Here is a 12,890-nt window from a genome sequence, read left to right as displayed (position 1 = left end):
AACTCAAACCGTGAGATCATGTACTGAGCTGAAATCAAGAGTCAGAAGCTTAACCAACTTAGCCACCCAGGTGTACCAAAGTGAATTTTTAAGGAACTCATGATAGGTTCCAAGAGGATATAACATAGGTTTTGTACTTTTGAGTATTGTGTATGAAACTCCTGTTATCTCTTCATTCTCTTCAGGGTGTTCATTTTGGGAGAACATGACTACTTCGAAGGTAACATCATATGAGATTAAAATAAAAGGATAGTGTTCAAAAGAGGCTATGGTGACTATACACTGATGACCAGCATCATGTATTAGGAATCAGTGCTTGCTTCCCAATCCACTGTGATTTGCAGCCCACCCCCATTGATTCATCAGTTTCTTTTCTTCTTTACCGTTAGTGTCAGGAAATTCCACATGGGCTCTATCACCTTTAATTAAAAATATCTATACTTTGAGGGGCACCTGGGTGGCTCAGTCGGTTAAGAGACCAACTTTGACTCAGGTCATGATCTCATGGTTCGTGGGTTTGAGCCCCGTGTCAGGCTCTGTGCTGACAGCCCAGATCCTGGAGCTGCTTTGGATTCTGTGTCTCCCTCTCTCTCTGCCTCTCCCCTGGTTGTGCTCAGTTTCTCTCTCTCTCAAAAATAAGTAAACGTTAAAAAATCTATATATATATATATAAAAATATCTATACTTTGACAATAAAATTGAATAAACTTTGGGCGCCTGGCTAGCTCAGTCAATTAAGTGTCTGACTCTTGATTTCAGCTCAGGTCTTGATCTCAGGGTTGTGAGTTCAGGCCCCGCAGTGGGCTCTGTGTTGGGTGTGGATTCTACTCTTAAAAAAAATTTTTTTTTCTAAGAAACTTTCAGAAGTGTCATTTTTTTTCTTCTTTTATATTTCAGTCGGATGGATTTACTTGTATTAGCTAGTGGTTGATAGGTAAGTTTTTATGGGAGGAAAGTTAAAGTTTTCTTTCACTTCTAAAATTTTAATAATTTTTACAGCCTGTTAAGATTAAAGGACAACCAGAAAGTGGAATTCTAAAGACTGGAACTTTTAGAGAGAATACAGAAGACACTGAAAGAAACAAAGTGAGTAGTAGTTCATTGGGTGGGGGGAAAACATGGATTATAACCACATGGTTGTCTTTACCATATTGTCATCCTCCATCTTAAGATCTACTTTCTGAGGAAATCGTTGCTATCTTTTATAGCTGTTTTTTGTTTATTTTTACATATTGATCCATTTATATACTAAAGGGAATGAATAGATGTGGGGCACCTGGGTGGCTCAGTCGGTTAAGCGTCTGACTCTGTTTCGGCTCAGGTCATGATCTAATGGTTTCGTGAGTTCGAGTTCCGCATTGGGCTCTGTGCTAACAGTGTGGAGCCTGGTTGATATTTTCTCTCTCTCTCTCTCTCTCTCTCTCTCTCTCTCTCTCTCTCTCTCTCTCTTTTTCTTTCTTTCTCTACTCCTCCCCTGGTCATGCTGTCTCTGTTTCTCCCAAAATAAATAAATAAAACTTAAAAAAATTATTTTTAAATTTTAAAAAAAGGGAATAGATGTTTGTCTTCCTATTTAAAGTACAACAGTATATTCTCATTTTATGAAATTAGAAAATAAATTAGAAAATACCTAGGCCTTACTACATGATCCAGCAATTCTACTTCTAGGTATATACCCACAAGAATTGAAAGCAGGACCTTACACACCTATGTTCATAGCAGTATTATTCACATAGCCAACTAGCCAAGAAATGTAAGCAACCCAAATATCCATTGACAGAAGAATGTATAAACAAATGTGATAAATACATACAATGGTGTATTATTTAGCCTTTTTAAAAAGGAAGGAAATTCTGACACATGCTACAACGTGGATGAATCTTCAGGACATTTTGCAAGTGAAATAAGCCAGTCACAAAGAGACAAATACTGTATGATTCCATTTATATAAGGTGGTTGCCAAGTAGATGGAAGTGAGTTGTTTAAATGGGTGCAGAGTTTTGAGTTTTGCAAGATGAAGAAAGTTCTTGAAATTGGTTCCACAACACCGAGAATATACTTAATGCCACTAACCTATACACTTAAAAATGGTTAAAATGACAAGTCTTATTTTCTGTTACTTTATCACAATTTTTGAAATATTTAGGTCTTATATAAGACACCTTTGCTTTTGTTTTTATTTAAGAGTTTTATTGAGGTAATATTTGCATACCATAAAATTCACGCATTTTTAGTGTACAGCTTAGTGGTTTCAGTTCAAAGGTGTGAAGCAAGTATTTACTCAATCCATTTTAGAACATTTTCATCATACCAGAAAGATCTCAGTGCCCAATTATAGTCACTCTCTGTCCTTACCCTAAAGCCACAAGCAACCATGATCTACTCTGTCTTCATAGTTAGGTCTCTTCTGGACATACCAGATAAATGGAATCGTGGGTGTGTGTGGGTGTGTGTGTGTGTGTACATACATATGGTCTCTTGCATTTGGCTTTTAACTAGTATAATTTTTTGAGATTCATCCATGTATCTGTAGTTTATTCCTTTGTATTTACTGAATAGGATTCCCTCATGTGGGTATACTACATTTTATTCATTCACCAGTTAATGGATATTTGGATTGCTTCTGCTTCTTTTGGGCTATTATGAATAATGTTGTGAGCATTTGTACATAAGTCTTTGTGTGCAGATATGTTTCATTTCTTTTGGGTTGATACCTAGCAGTGGAAATGTCTTTGTGTTTTTTGTTTTTTGTTTTTTAAAGAAACTTAAAAAACCATCATCATTATAGGCTTGTGCATATACACATTGCTCTTCCCCTTGCTGTGGCAGTATTTGGACTTTGAGACAACATACAGAGTTATTCATTTTTAAACTTCATTTAAAAAACATTAAGGGCAGCCAACACAGGTTTTTTGGTTTTTTGATACAAGTAGCTTAAGTTTGTGTATGGCAAAATTTAATTGATTTTTTTTTTTTTTTAAACCAGGCTCGAGAACCTTTGACAAGAGCACGAAGTGAAGAAATGGGGAGGATCGTACCAGGACTGCCTTCAGGCTGGGCCAAGGTAAAACTCAAAATTAGCACATACATAACATGGTCATGTGTTCTTTTTTATAAAGCTTTTTTTGTTTATTCTATGTCTTCTCTAATGCAGAGTCAATTCTGTTTCTTCATGGTGGAGGACATAGCCCATTCCCCTAATTATAGCAGGATTGGATTTCTCAGTATAACCAATCTGAGATGCTGGCTACCATATATGAACATTTCTGGCCTTTGTCATTTAGAAGCAGTGTATTATTCTAATACCTAAAGTTCTTTGGAAGTTTAATCATAGAAGTGATTATGACCATCTTACTCAAATTATTGTAATCCGAAAGTAAACTTAGCAATAGAATACCCTTGAGTGATTTTCTTTAGTTTGTAATGGTCATTGTTTTTTGACCTGTTTTATTTTTGTTTTTGTTTCTTTTTTATCTAAGTTTCTTGACCCAATCACTGGAACTTTTCGTTATTATCATTCACCCACCAACACTGTTCATATGTATCCACCGGAAATGGCTCCTTCATCTGCACCTCCTGCCACCCCTCCAACTCATAAAGCCAAGCCACAGATCCCTGCTGAGCGGGATAGGGAACCGTCCAAACTGAAGCGTTCCTACTCCTCCCCAGATATAACCCAGGCCATTCAAGAGGAAGAGAAGAGGAAGCCAACAGTAACTCCAACAGTTAATCGGGAAAATAAGTAAGTTTATCCTAACTCTTAGAACTAGAAGAATCTGCTATATTTGAAAAGTTCTACTCTAAACATTTCAGCTTATTAAGATCAGGAAGTCAGAAATTTCTGAGGGTGGCTGTTCTAGCCATTGTTATGTAGCACAGAGGAAAAGTGAATGGATTAAATTCCTTGGTTCTTATCCCAAGTGCTAACTTAAATTTATCAGGAAGGTTATCATAATCCGTATTAATGTAGGTATAAAAGAATATATATTATTATATTTTAGGGCAGCATGATATAGACTACCTAGAAGTTTTTCATAAATCTCCATGGTCCCTAAATCTCTCTTTGAGGACCATAATCTGTAGGACTGTTGAGTTTGTTTTGTTGCAGCTCTCAAATTCCAAACTTTTTTTTTAACTCAGCCGAATACTGCGGGAGTAAACTTAAATAGTGTTAAAATAACAAGTATTGTGGTATCAGTTCCTAATCCTTATTCTGTTCCCTTTTTTTTTCATTGCATTTCTGCTATTCTCTTTATAAGTAGTTATCAGTAGGTTCAATTAAGTTTCCCAAATCAATATCTCTGTTTAGATGTTTTCCTGGTGTGATCCCTCTAATGCTCCTGGTTTATGATTGATAGGATTGTGAGGAGATAATTATCAAATCTGCTTATTGTAATCTTTACTTTTTGGGGCAGGTGGATAGATGGAAATATAAATAAATGGGTTTATGTTAGGACTGACTATTAAAACTGGTAAAATTTAATTCTTTTTTGAATCATCATTGGGGATTGTTTTTGTTTTGGTTTTAAAGATTTTTTTTGAGAGAGAGGGAACATGACCATATGCATACAAGTTGGGGAGAGGCAGAGAGAGAATCCTAAACAGGCTCCACACTGTCAGGACAGAGCCTGACGGGCAGCTCAATCCCACAAACTGAGATCATGACCTGAGCCAAAACCGAGAGTTGGACCTTAACCGAATGAGCCACCTGGGCGCCCCTCATTTTAAATTTAAATAGCCACCTGGGGCTAGTGTCTACCACATTTGTCAGCATATCTCTACACTTCAGGTAATAGTACCCAAATAATCCCTGCCTCTTTTGAGATTATTCCACTGTAAGATATTCTTTATTCTTTGTTTGGCGTCCTGGTTGAGTTCAACATTTGGTAATGCTGAACTTCCTAGGATTACTTAAAGGAATTTGAAAGAGCCTTCTCTACTAGAAGTCTCTGCCTGTTGATGAGAATCCAGGGACTCTATCTCCGGGTGTAAGAACAATAGACCCCCCCATAAGAGGTTAAGGTACTGTTTCATGGGAGGGTCACAAAATACAAGCAGTGTTACCTAGATAGTAAGTGTCCTGTAAGACCCAGTACCTTTTGGCTTATTAACTCTTTCCAAGATTACTGTGTACTGTGATACCAATGGTGGAGTTTACTGCCATTTGTAATATGAACCTTAATTTTAGATGCCATGCATTTTAAGACATTCTGTACACTTTTTCTTCCTCAGGCCAACGTGCTACCCTAAAGCTGAGATCACAAGGCTTTCTGCTTCTCAGATTCGGAACCTCAATCCTGTTTTTGGAGGATCTGGACCAGCTCTCACTGGACTTCGTAATTTAGGAAATACTTGCTATATGAACTCAATACTGCAGTGCCTATGTAATGCTCCACATTTGGCCGATTATTTCAACCGAAACTGTTACCAGGACGATATTAACAGGTAAAGAAATTTCATACTTTTTGCAATATAATATTAGAAGGACGATCTAACTACACTTTCTTACCACCCAGCTCCAGAGAGAAGTCAAATTAGGAAGGGGGGAAAATATCTTTAAGAAAAATGTGAGAGTGCTCGCTTCGGCAGCACATATACTAAAATTGGAACAATACAGAGAATCATGGCCCCTGCGCAACGATATGTGAGAAAAGCCCCCTCTAATTGGTAAAGGACAGATAGGCAAAGGCAGAACCTCATATAAACTGGAGCCTGTTGAGGAGAAGGAGACAGTACAGGATTTGCAGCCCAAAAGAAGCAAGTTGGCGAGGTATAATCAAAGTAAGAATCAGATGAATATTTGGTAATAAACCTGTGATTAAATAAACATTTTAGTGTTGGATTACAGATACGAAGAGTTTAATGTTGACCTCAAGAACCTGCTGTACCTTGACCTTTTAAAACTTCCTTTATTGCTGTTTTCTAATTTTATTTGCAAAGGTCAAATTTGTTGGGGCATAAAGGTGAAGTGGCTGAAGAGTTTGGCATAATTATGAAAGCCCTGTGGACAGGACAGTACAGGTATATCAGTCCAAAAGACTTTAAAATCACCATTGGGAAGATCAATGACCAGTTTGCAGGATATAGCCAGCAAGATTCACAAGAACTGCTTCTGTTCCTAATGGATGGACTCCATGAAGATCTAAATAAAGTAAGAAATTTGTTTTCTAAGTTGTAAAGGCTCTTTAAGGTTGCTCAACACTGCGATCATTTTTATAGCAATTTAAAATTATAGTTGGGGCGCCCAGGTGGCTCAGTCAATTGAGCATCCGACTCTTGGTTTTGGCTCAGGTCATGATCTCATGGTCGTGAGTTCAAGCCCCGCATTGGGCTCTGCGCTGACAGTGCAGAGCCTGCTTGGGATTCTGTTTCTGCCCTTCCCCTGCTTGCTCTCTCCGTCTCTCTCTCTCTGTCTCAGTCTCTCTCTCTCCCTCAAAAAGTAAATTAAAAAAAATTAAAAAGTAAATTTAAAAAACTAAAAATTAAATTAAAATAAAAAAAATTAAAAATAGAATTATCTTATGATCCAGTAATTCCAATACTGTGTCTTTACTCAAAGAAAATGAAAACACTAATTCAAAACAATATATGCACTTCTATGTTGATTGCAGCATTATTTACAATAGCCAAGGTATGGAGGCAACCCAAATGTCCATCCATGGGTGAATGGATTTTTTAAAATGCGGTACACACACACACACACACACACACTAGAATGTGTGACACACTAGAATGTCACTCAGCCAGGGTGCCTGAGTGGCCCAGTCAGTTAAGCATTGACTCTTGGTTTCAGCTTAGGTCATGATCTCACAGCCATTAGATCGAGCCCTATGTCAGGCTCTGCACTGGGTGTGGAGGCTGCTTAAAATTGTCTCTTCCTCTTCCCCTCTCCCTGCCTTGAGTGCACGTGTGCTCCCCCTCTCAAAAATTAAATAAGTAACATGTTAAAAAAAAATAAAATTATAGTTGGTGATTGTTCAATAGTAGTTTATTCAAATCTAGTGACTTTGTACTAAGGTCAGAAACTATAAAACAAATATATCTGATATGTCTAATATTTGAAAAGAAGTATATACAATTTTTTTATATTTGCTTACTAAAATGGTAGGTTGTGAGAAATTGTAAATGTTGAAATAGTTGTTAGAGATACTCTGTGACCACATGTATGTGAAAGTGAAATCATAAATATTTTTTTTAAGTTTATTCATTTATTTTGAGAGAGAGAGAGCATGCACATGTGCTTGAGTGGGAGAGAGGCAGAGAAAGAGGAAGAGAATCCCAAGCAGGCTCCACACTGTAGCACAGAGCCCCACACAGAGCCTGACGTGGGGCTCACGAACCATGAGATCATGACCTGAGCCGAAGTCAGTTGTTTAACTGAGCCACCCAGGTGCCCCAAACATAAATTTTACAAAAGATTAGCTGTAGAGAGCTTGAACATCTTTATTATTGTATATTTATGTATTTTGTATATGTTTTATCAGTTTTATAGTTTTTTCTAAAATAAGAATTGCCTCATGTAACCAAAGGATTCATGTGAAAAGTTGAGACATGTATGTCTCTAATACCTTTGGGATCCCTGTTACCATTGAACGTACATACATACACACGGACATACATGTGTATGTATAAATACGTGTTTTGTATGGATATATGTGTGAATATATATAGGATATGTGTATATCCATCCACAAGCCTAGGACAACAGCTTGCAGCGGTGTATGGGATGTCTTCTCTTTTCAAAACCAGAATTTCAACTTAAAAACAGTTAATAAAATATACTTTCATTTAAAGTTTTTATTTGAATTGAAGTTAACATTCATTGTAATATTAGTTTCAGGTGTACAGTAAAGTGATTCAGTATTTCCATACGTCACTCATTCAACACCCAGTGACAAGTCCACTCCTTAATCCCCATCACCTAAAAAAAAATGTATTTTATTAATTTCTGTTTAGTAAAATAAGTCATACCCTTCTGATAAAGTGGGATTTTGGGGGAGGATTTTTGGCTGGAATTTTTTTTTTTTTTTTTTTTACCTCTGAATGAGATTAGAACTCCTTTATGAAAGAAACCAGAAATGTTTCTAAATCTGCAAAGTGTATTCAATATATTCTTTTAGTTTTCTATTTAAATGATGATTTTGAGATATTGATATCAATTTTAATATTATTTCCAGGCTGATAATCGGAAGAGACATAAAGAAGAAAATAATGATCACCTTGATGACTTTAAAGCTGCAGAGCATGCTTGGCAGAAACATAAGCAGCTCAATGAATCTATTATTGTTGCACTTTTTCAGGGTCAGTTCAAATCCACAGTACAGTGCCTCACCTGTCACAAAAAGTCTAGGACATTTGAGGCCTTCATGTATTTGTCTCTACCATTAGCTTCTACAAGTAAATGTACATTACAGGTAAGTTTGAGAGAAAATGATTTGCTGAATAAATGCTGTTTCTATGCATACAAAGATGGACTTTATTCAGCAGAGTCTGTACTTTGCCCCTATAAATGTTTTGTAGGTAAAACTCCTACATAAATTTTGTTTTAATTATGTTTATGTGTATTAGAAAATTTAAAAAAAAATTTAAATTACTCTTTCAGAATTCAGGGCACCTGGCTGGCTCAGTTGGTTAAGCGTCCAACTCTTGATTTCAGCTCAGGTTATAATCTCACAGTTTGTGATTTTGAGCCCCGTGTCAGGCTCTGTGCTGACGCTGTGGAGTCTGCTTGGGATTCTCTCTCTCCCTCTCTCTCTCCCCTCACCCACTTGCACACTCTCTCTCCAAATAAATTAACTTACAAAATTTAAAAAACATTTTAGGGCACGTGGATGGCTCAGTCGGTTAAGCATCTGACTTCAGCTCAGGTCTTGATCTTGCAATTCATGAGTTCAAGCCCTGCATCGGACTATGTGCTGACTGCGTAGAGCCTGCTTGGGATTCTCTCTCCCTCTCTCTGCCCTTCCCCCACTCACACTTCCTCTCTCTCAAAATAAATAAACTTAAAAAAAAATTTTTTTAAATACTTTTCAGAATCGATAAATGTTTTTAAAGTTTGTATTTTGAAGAAATAGAACTTCTATTTTAAAAGTTAATTTGAAAATTGCATATTGACTTTAATTAAATTCCCTTTTTATAAGAATTTGCTCTATGTGGGGATCAGATAAATAGCCTGTTTTCTACCCAGTAACAGTGTGATTTAGCTAGCTTGTTGATACCTTGAGTGTTAGCTCCCTTGAGAATGTCATTTCTTCCAGTAAGACTTCCTGAGGCACCAGGCAGAGGTGGCTCCTGTGTACATTCAGGATGCACAGTCCTGCTTCCCTCTGTCAGGGGCAGCGCCCACCAATCCCTGCACTGATTACTGTTGGCTCTCCCCTCTGGGCTCCCCACTAGGTCGTAAACTTTATGACAGAACTATTTTCTGCTAGTTACCTGTTGTGTCCTTTCATACCTGGCAGAATAACTTACTGAATTAGATGCTCAATGATACTGTGTTGAAGAAAGGAATTAGTGAGTAACTACTACTTGTTTTTGCCTCCAGGACTGCCTTAGATTATTTTCCAAAGAAGAAAAGCTCACAGACAACAACAGGTTTTACTGCAGTCATTGCAGAACTCGACGGGACTCTCTAAAAAAGATAGAGATCTGGAAGTTGCCACCTGTGCTTTTAGTGCATCTGAAACGGTAAAAGGAACATATTTTTCTGCAGTTTAGATGAAGGAAGTCTTAAGTTGTACTTCATTCTAAGTCATTTTGTTGCATTGCCTGCTAAGGATGTATTACAAAGGAAGATTATCTGGTTAGGGAAACAAGGCAGAAATGAGGAGACTCCAGTTCCTTACTTTAGTGTTTGCAAGAACAGCAAAATGACAACACGGTGCTTTTAGGTCATTTCATCTTTTAAAAATTAGTGAAATTGCATTTCAAATATAAAATTTTACATCATAAAAAATCCATGTGAAAATGTATAAAATCACACAGCATAACTCTAATACAAATGATAAGTCAATAAAATTTATTGTAAACTAAGAAAAGATTTAATCCTGTGCTGAAAATGAGAATGCAGTTTTAGAGAAGATGTTAAGGATGCCATTGCTGGGTGCAGCTATTTTTGTCCACATTTTTCTAGCCTGTGAAAAAGGTCTGGCCCTATAATAGATGGGATAATAGCAAGAGAGTTGTAAAATCTGTTCCAGATGTTGTCTTTTGATTCTTTTATCTTTATGGAATCCATTCATGGAGTGATAACTATGAATCATTATTTTGAAAAACTTTTTAAAAGGAGGTTTCATCTTTTTATTGAGAGCTGTAATTTTTGTCTCAAACGAAGCATTTCTATTTTAATTATTTGTTTCATTTTGTATTATTGGAAATTCTTAGGCAATTACTTTTGTTAGTTTCTATATTGACCTGTTCAAATTCCTCACGTAAATTTTCTACCAGAAGCTTGTTCCATCAGTTTTTCTCTTCTTGAGGATTGTGGAGGTACAGATAAACATTCTATAAATGATTACACATATGTTAAGATTTCTAGTGCTATGTATTAATTCTTTGGAGAATACAGGTATCTAAAAATATAAATGGTTCAGAATTCAGTTTTTGAAAACTAATTCTGAAATAATCTTATCGCACCAACCAAAGTACCAGTATTTTGGTGTTTAAAGGAGTAGAGTATGTCAGGATAATGGAATGCCATTACAGTTCTCCCCTGCTATCCAAAAGTAGAGTGTTCCTGTGAAATCTTTCATAAGCCAAAATGGTGTAAAGCAAAGAAGCAGTTATCATTAATTTATATAGAAAATCTTTCAGTATTCCCAGACCCCCAAAATAACCTTCTCTTAGACTTTTCTAATACCTTAGGACACATCTTGCTTAACAGATGCACAAAACAGATCAAGATAAAACACAGGTACGGGCAGACAATTCAAAGCTGTGGCAGCTTGACCCTGAGTATTCTGGGAAGGAGCATGGTGATGCCACTTTATCTATTCAGCAGGGTGCCTGCTGCCTCCAGCAGCCTACTGCAAACAAACGCTGCCCAGTGCTGCTTTCCCCTTTTCACCTTTTTTCTTAAAAGCAGAAACCTTCTTTGGATTTCTTTTAGGGAGCTAAAACAGGTAACTCATGGAAGTCTTGTAAAAATGAAGTGGTGTAACACCAGCCTTTGAAAAGCAGGGGATACCTGTGTAGTCTGTGTGCTTATGATTTCCAGCTTCAGTTTCCCCAAAAGTACAGTCTTAACAGCTAGAGCAGCTCTCCTTAGTCTTTCCTCTGTACTCGTATGGTAGTTAGCATTATAAACGTGGGTCTTCATAACTTTTTACCTCTGCAGAAGACTCATCGAACAGTTGTCGCTGGCCTAGGGGTCAGGGCACCCAGGTGTGGCTCTGTCTCCACCACCTTAGCTGTTTGACTGAGGGCAGGTCATTTCATATCTGCTCATACCTTCGTTTTCTCATTGGTAAAGTGGAAATGAAGCCAAATGTCTTTCCAGGTCCCTCCACCATTGAAATTCTGAGTGTGTTTGAAATGAATTTTCTGGTCTTAGCTACAAATCTAGAACATTAATGAATGAATTCAAGTCTTTCCAGTGTTTGTGGTCTCTCAGTTTAATTGCTATCCTGTTTCACTCTACAGTTTTTCCTACGATGGCAGGTGGAAGCAGAAACTACAGACCTCTGTGGATTTCCCATTAGAGAATCTTGACTTGTCACAGTATGTTATTGGTCCAAAGAACAATTTGAAGAAATATAATTTGTTTTCTGTTTCAGTAAGTATCTTGTTGGAACTAAATCCTTTCTCTTTTTCTAAGCAAACTATAAAAATAAGAGTTTCATGTGGTTCCTTAACCTCATAGGAAAATAACATAAAGCTTTGAAGTATTTAAAATATGACAATAATTTCAGTTTGAACTGATTTTCTATCTTGTTTGGCACAGAATCACTATGGTGGGCTGGATGGAGGCCACTACACTGCCTATTGTAAAAATGCAGCAAGACAGCGGTGGTTTAAATTTGATGATCATGAAGTTTCTGATATCTCCGTTTCTTCTGTGAAGTCTTCGGCAGCTTATATCCTCTTTTATACTTCATTGGGACCACGAGCAACTGATGTAGCCACATAAGGAGAAGTAGGTTCTAAGCTAGTTATCTTTTAAGAAGCTGAGCAACACAACTCTTGACATGCTTATAAAGATACTGGATAAATACAGCTGGCCATTTAGAGGAATTCTAAGACCGTGGGAGCTGTGTTACTATCACCATATACTTTAGGTCAGTGCCATTATCGAAAAACTGACTAATAACATATAACGAGTATTGCAGTTAAGCACTCCTTACAGGTACCATTTATTTCAAAACCTTTATAGTTTGCTCCAAAGTTAAAATAATTAGCTAAGCATTATTCTTCTCCTGGTCTAAAAACCATTATATCCTTTCTTTTCCTTTTCACTGTTATGGCCTTTTCACATTTCTAAATCCCAGCTTGATCTATGAATACTCTAGAATGATGTAAAGCAGATAGGAATGTATGTGTATATATTTATTGCACACTTGCACATCAAATCAATGTACATAGTATAATAACGTGGTCCTTGTGTGAAGCCTAGAACTCAGAGGACTGTTTGTTTTTCCTTTTTCTTTTGGCCTTTTCTGAGTAACTGCAGTGCTTTCTTAGGGAAATGACAGGGCAAAGCTATTTTTTTGTTGGCTTTGGGCTGTATTTGTGCACTAAATCTTTATTCTAAAAAATAAATGGAAACTTTTCTTTAATTTTTTAAAATGAGAATTTTCATTTACACCTACATTAAAATCTTAATGAGAAAAATAATTTAAAACCCTGTAAATGTTCTGTCTTTATTTTTTTATCAAACCATTTTATATACACAC

The 12,890-nt window shown here is 36.7% G+C and overlaps 1 protein-coding gene and 1 pseudogene across 1 annotated transcript in view; both read left to right on the top strand.

Moving 5' to 3' along the window:
- USP8 (ubiquitin specific peptidase 8) overlaps positions 1-12,838 on the top strand; it is a 78,808-nt gene extending 65,970 nt beyond the window's left edge. The window contains exons 12-20 of the mRNA XM_047863696.1: positions 1,000-1,086; positions 2,987-3,064; positions 3,480-3,742; positions 5,233-5,445; positions 5,941-6,151; positions 8,178-8,414; positions 9,545-9,687; positions 11,641-11,773; positions 11,942-12,838. Coding sequence (XP_047719652.1) covers positions 1,000-1,086; positions 2,987-3,064; positions 3,480-3,742; positions 5,233-5,445; positions 5,941-6,151; positions 8,178-8,414; positions 9,545-9,687; positions 11,641-11,773; positions 11,942-12,127 — 1,551 coding nt within the window. The 3' untranslated portion in view covers positions 12,128-12,838. The remainder of the gene's footprint in view (positions 1-999; positions 1,087-2,986; positions 3,065-3,479; positions 3,743-5,232; positions 5,446-5,940; positions 6,152-8,177; positions 8,415-9,544; positions 9,688-11,640; positions 11,774-11,941) is intronic.
- Positions 5,574-5,666, top strand: LOC125169186 (uncharacterized; annotated as a pseudogene).
- Positions 12,839-12,890: the final 52 nt, after the last annotated feature.

The sequence above is a fragment of the Prionailurus viverrinus genome, chromosome B3 (assembly GCF_022837055.1).
Source record: "Prionailurus viverrinus isolate Anna chromosome B3, UM_Priviv_1.0, whole genome shotgun sequence".
Taxonomy (NCBI): domain Eukaryota; kingdom Metazoa; phylum Chordata; class Mammalia; order Carnivora; family Felidae; genus Prionailurus; species Prionailurus viverrinus.
Note: the sequence above shows the minus strand (reverse complement) of the source record. Positions and strands in the feature narration are given on the sequence as shown.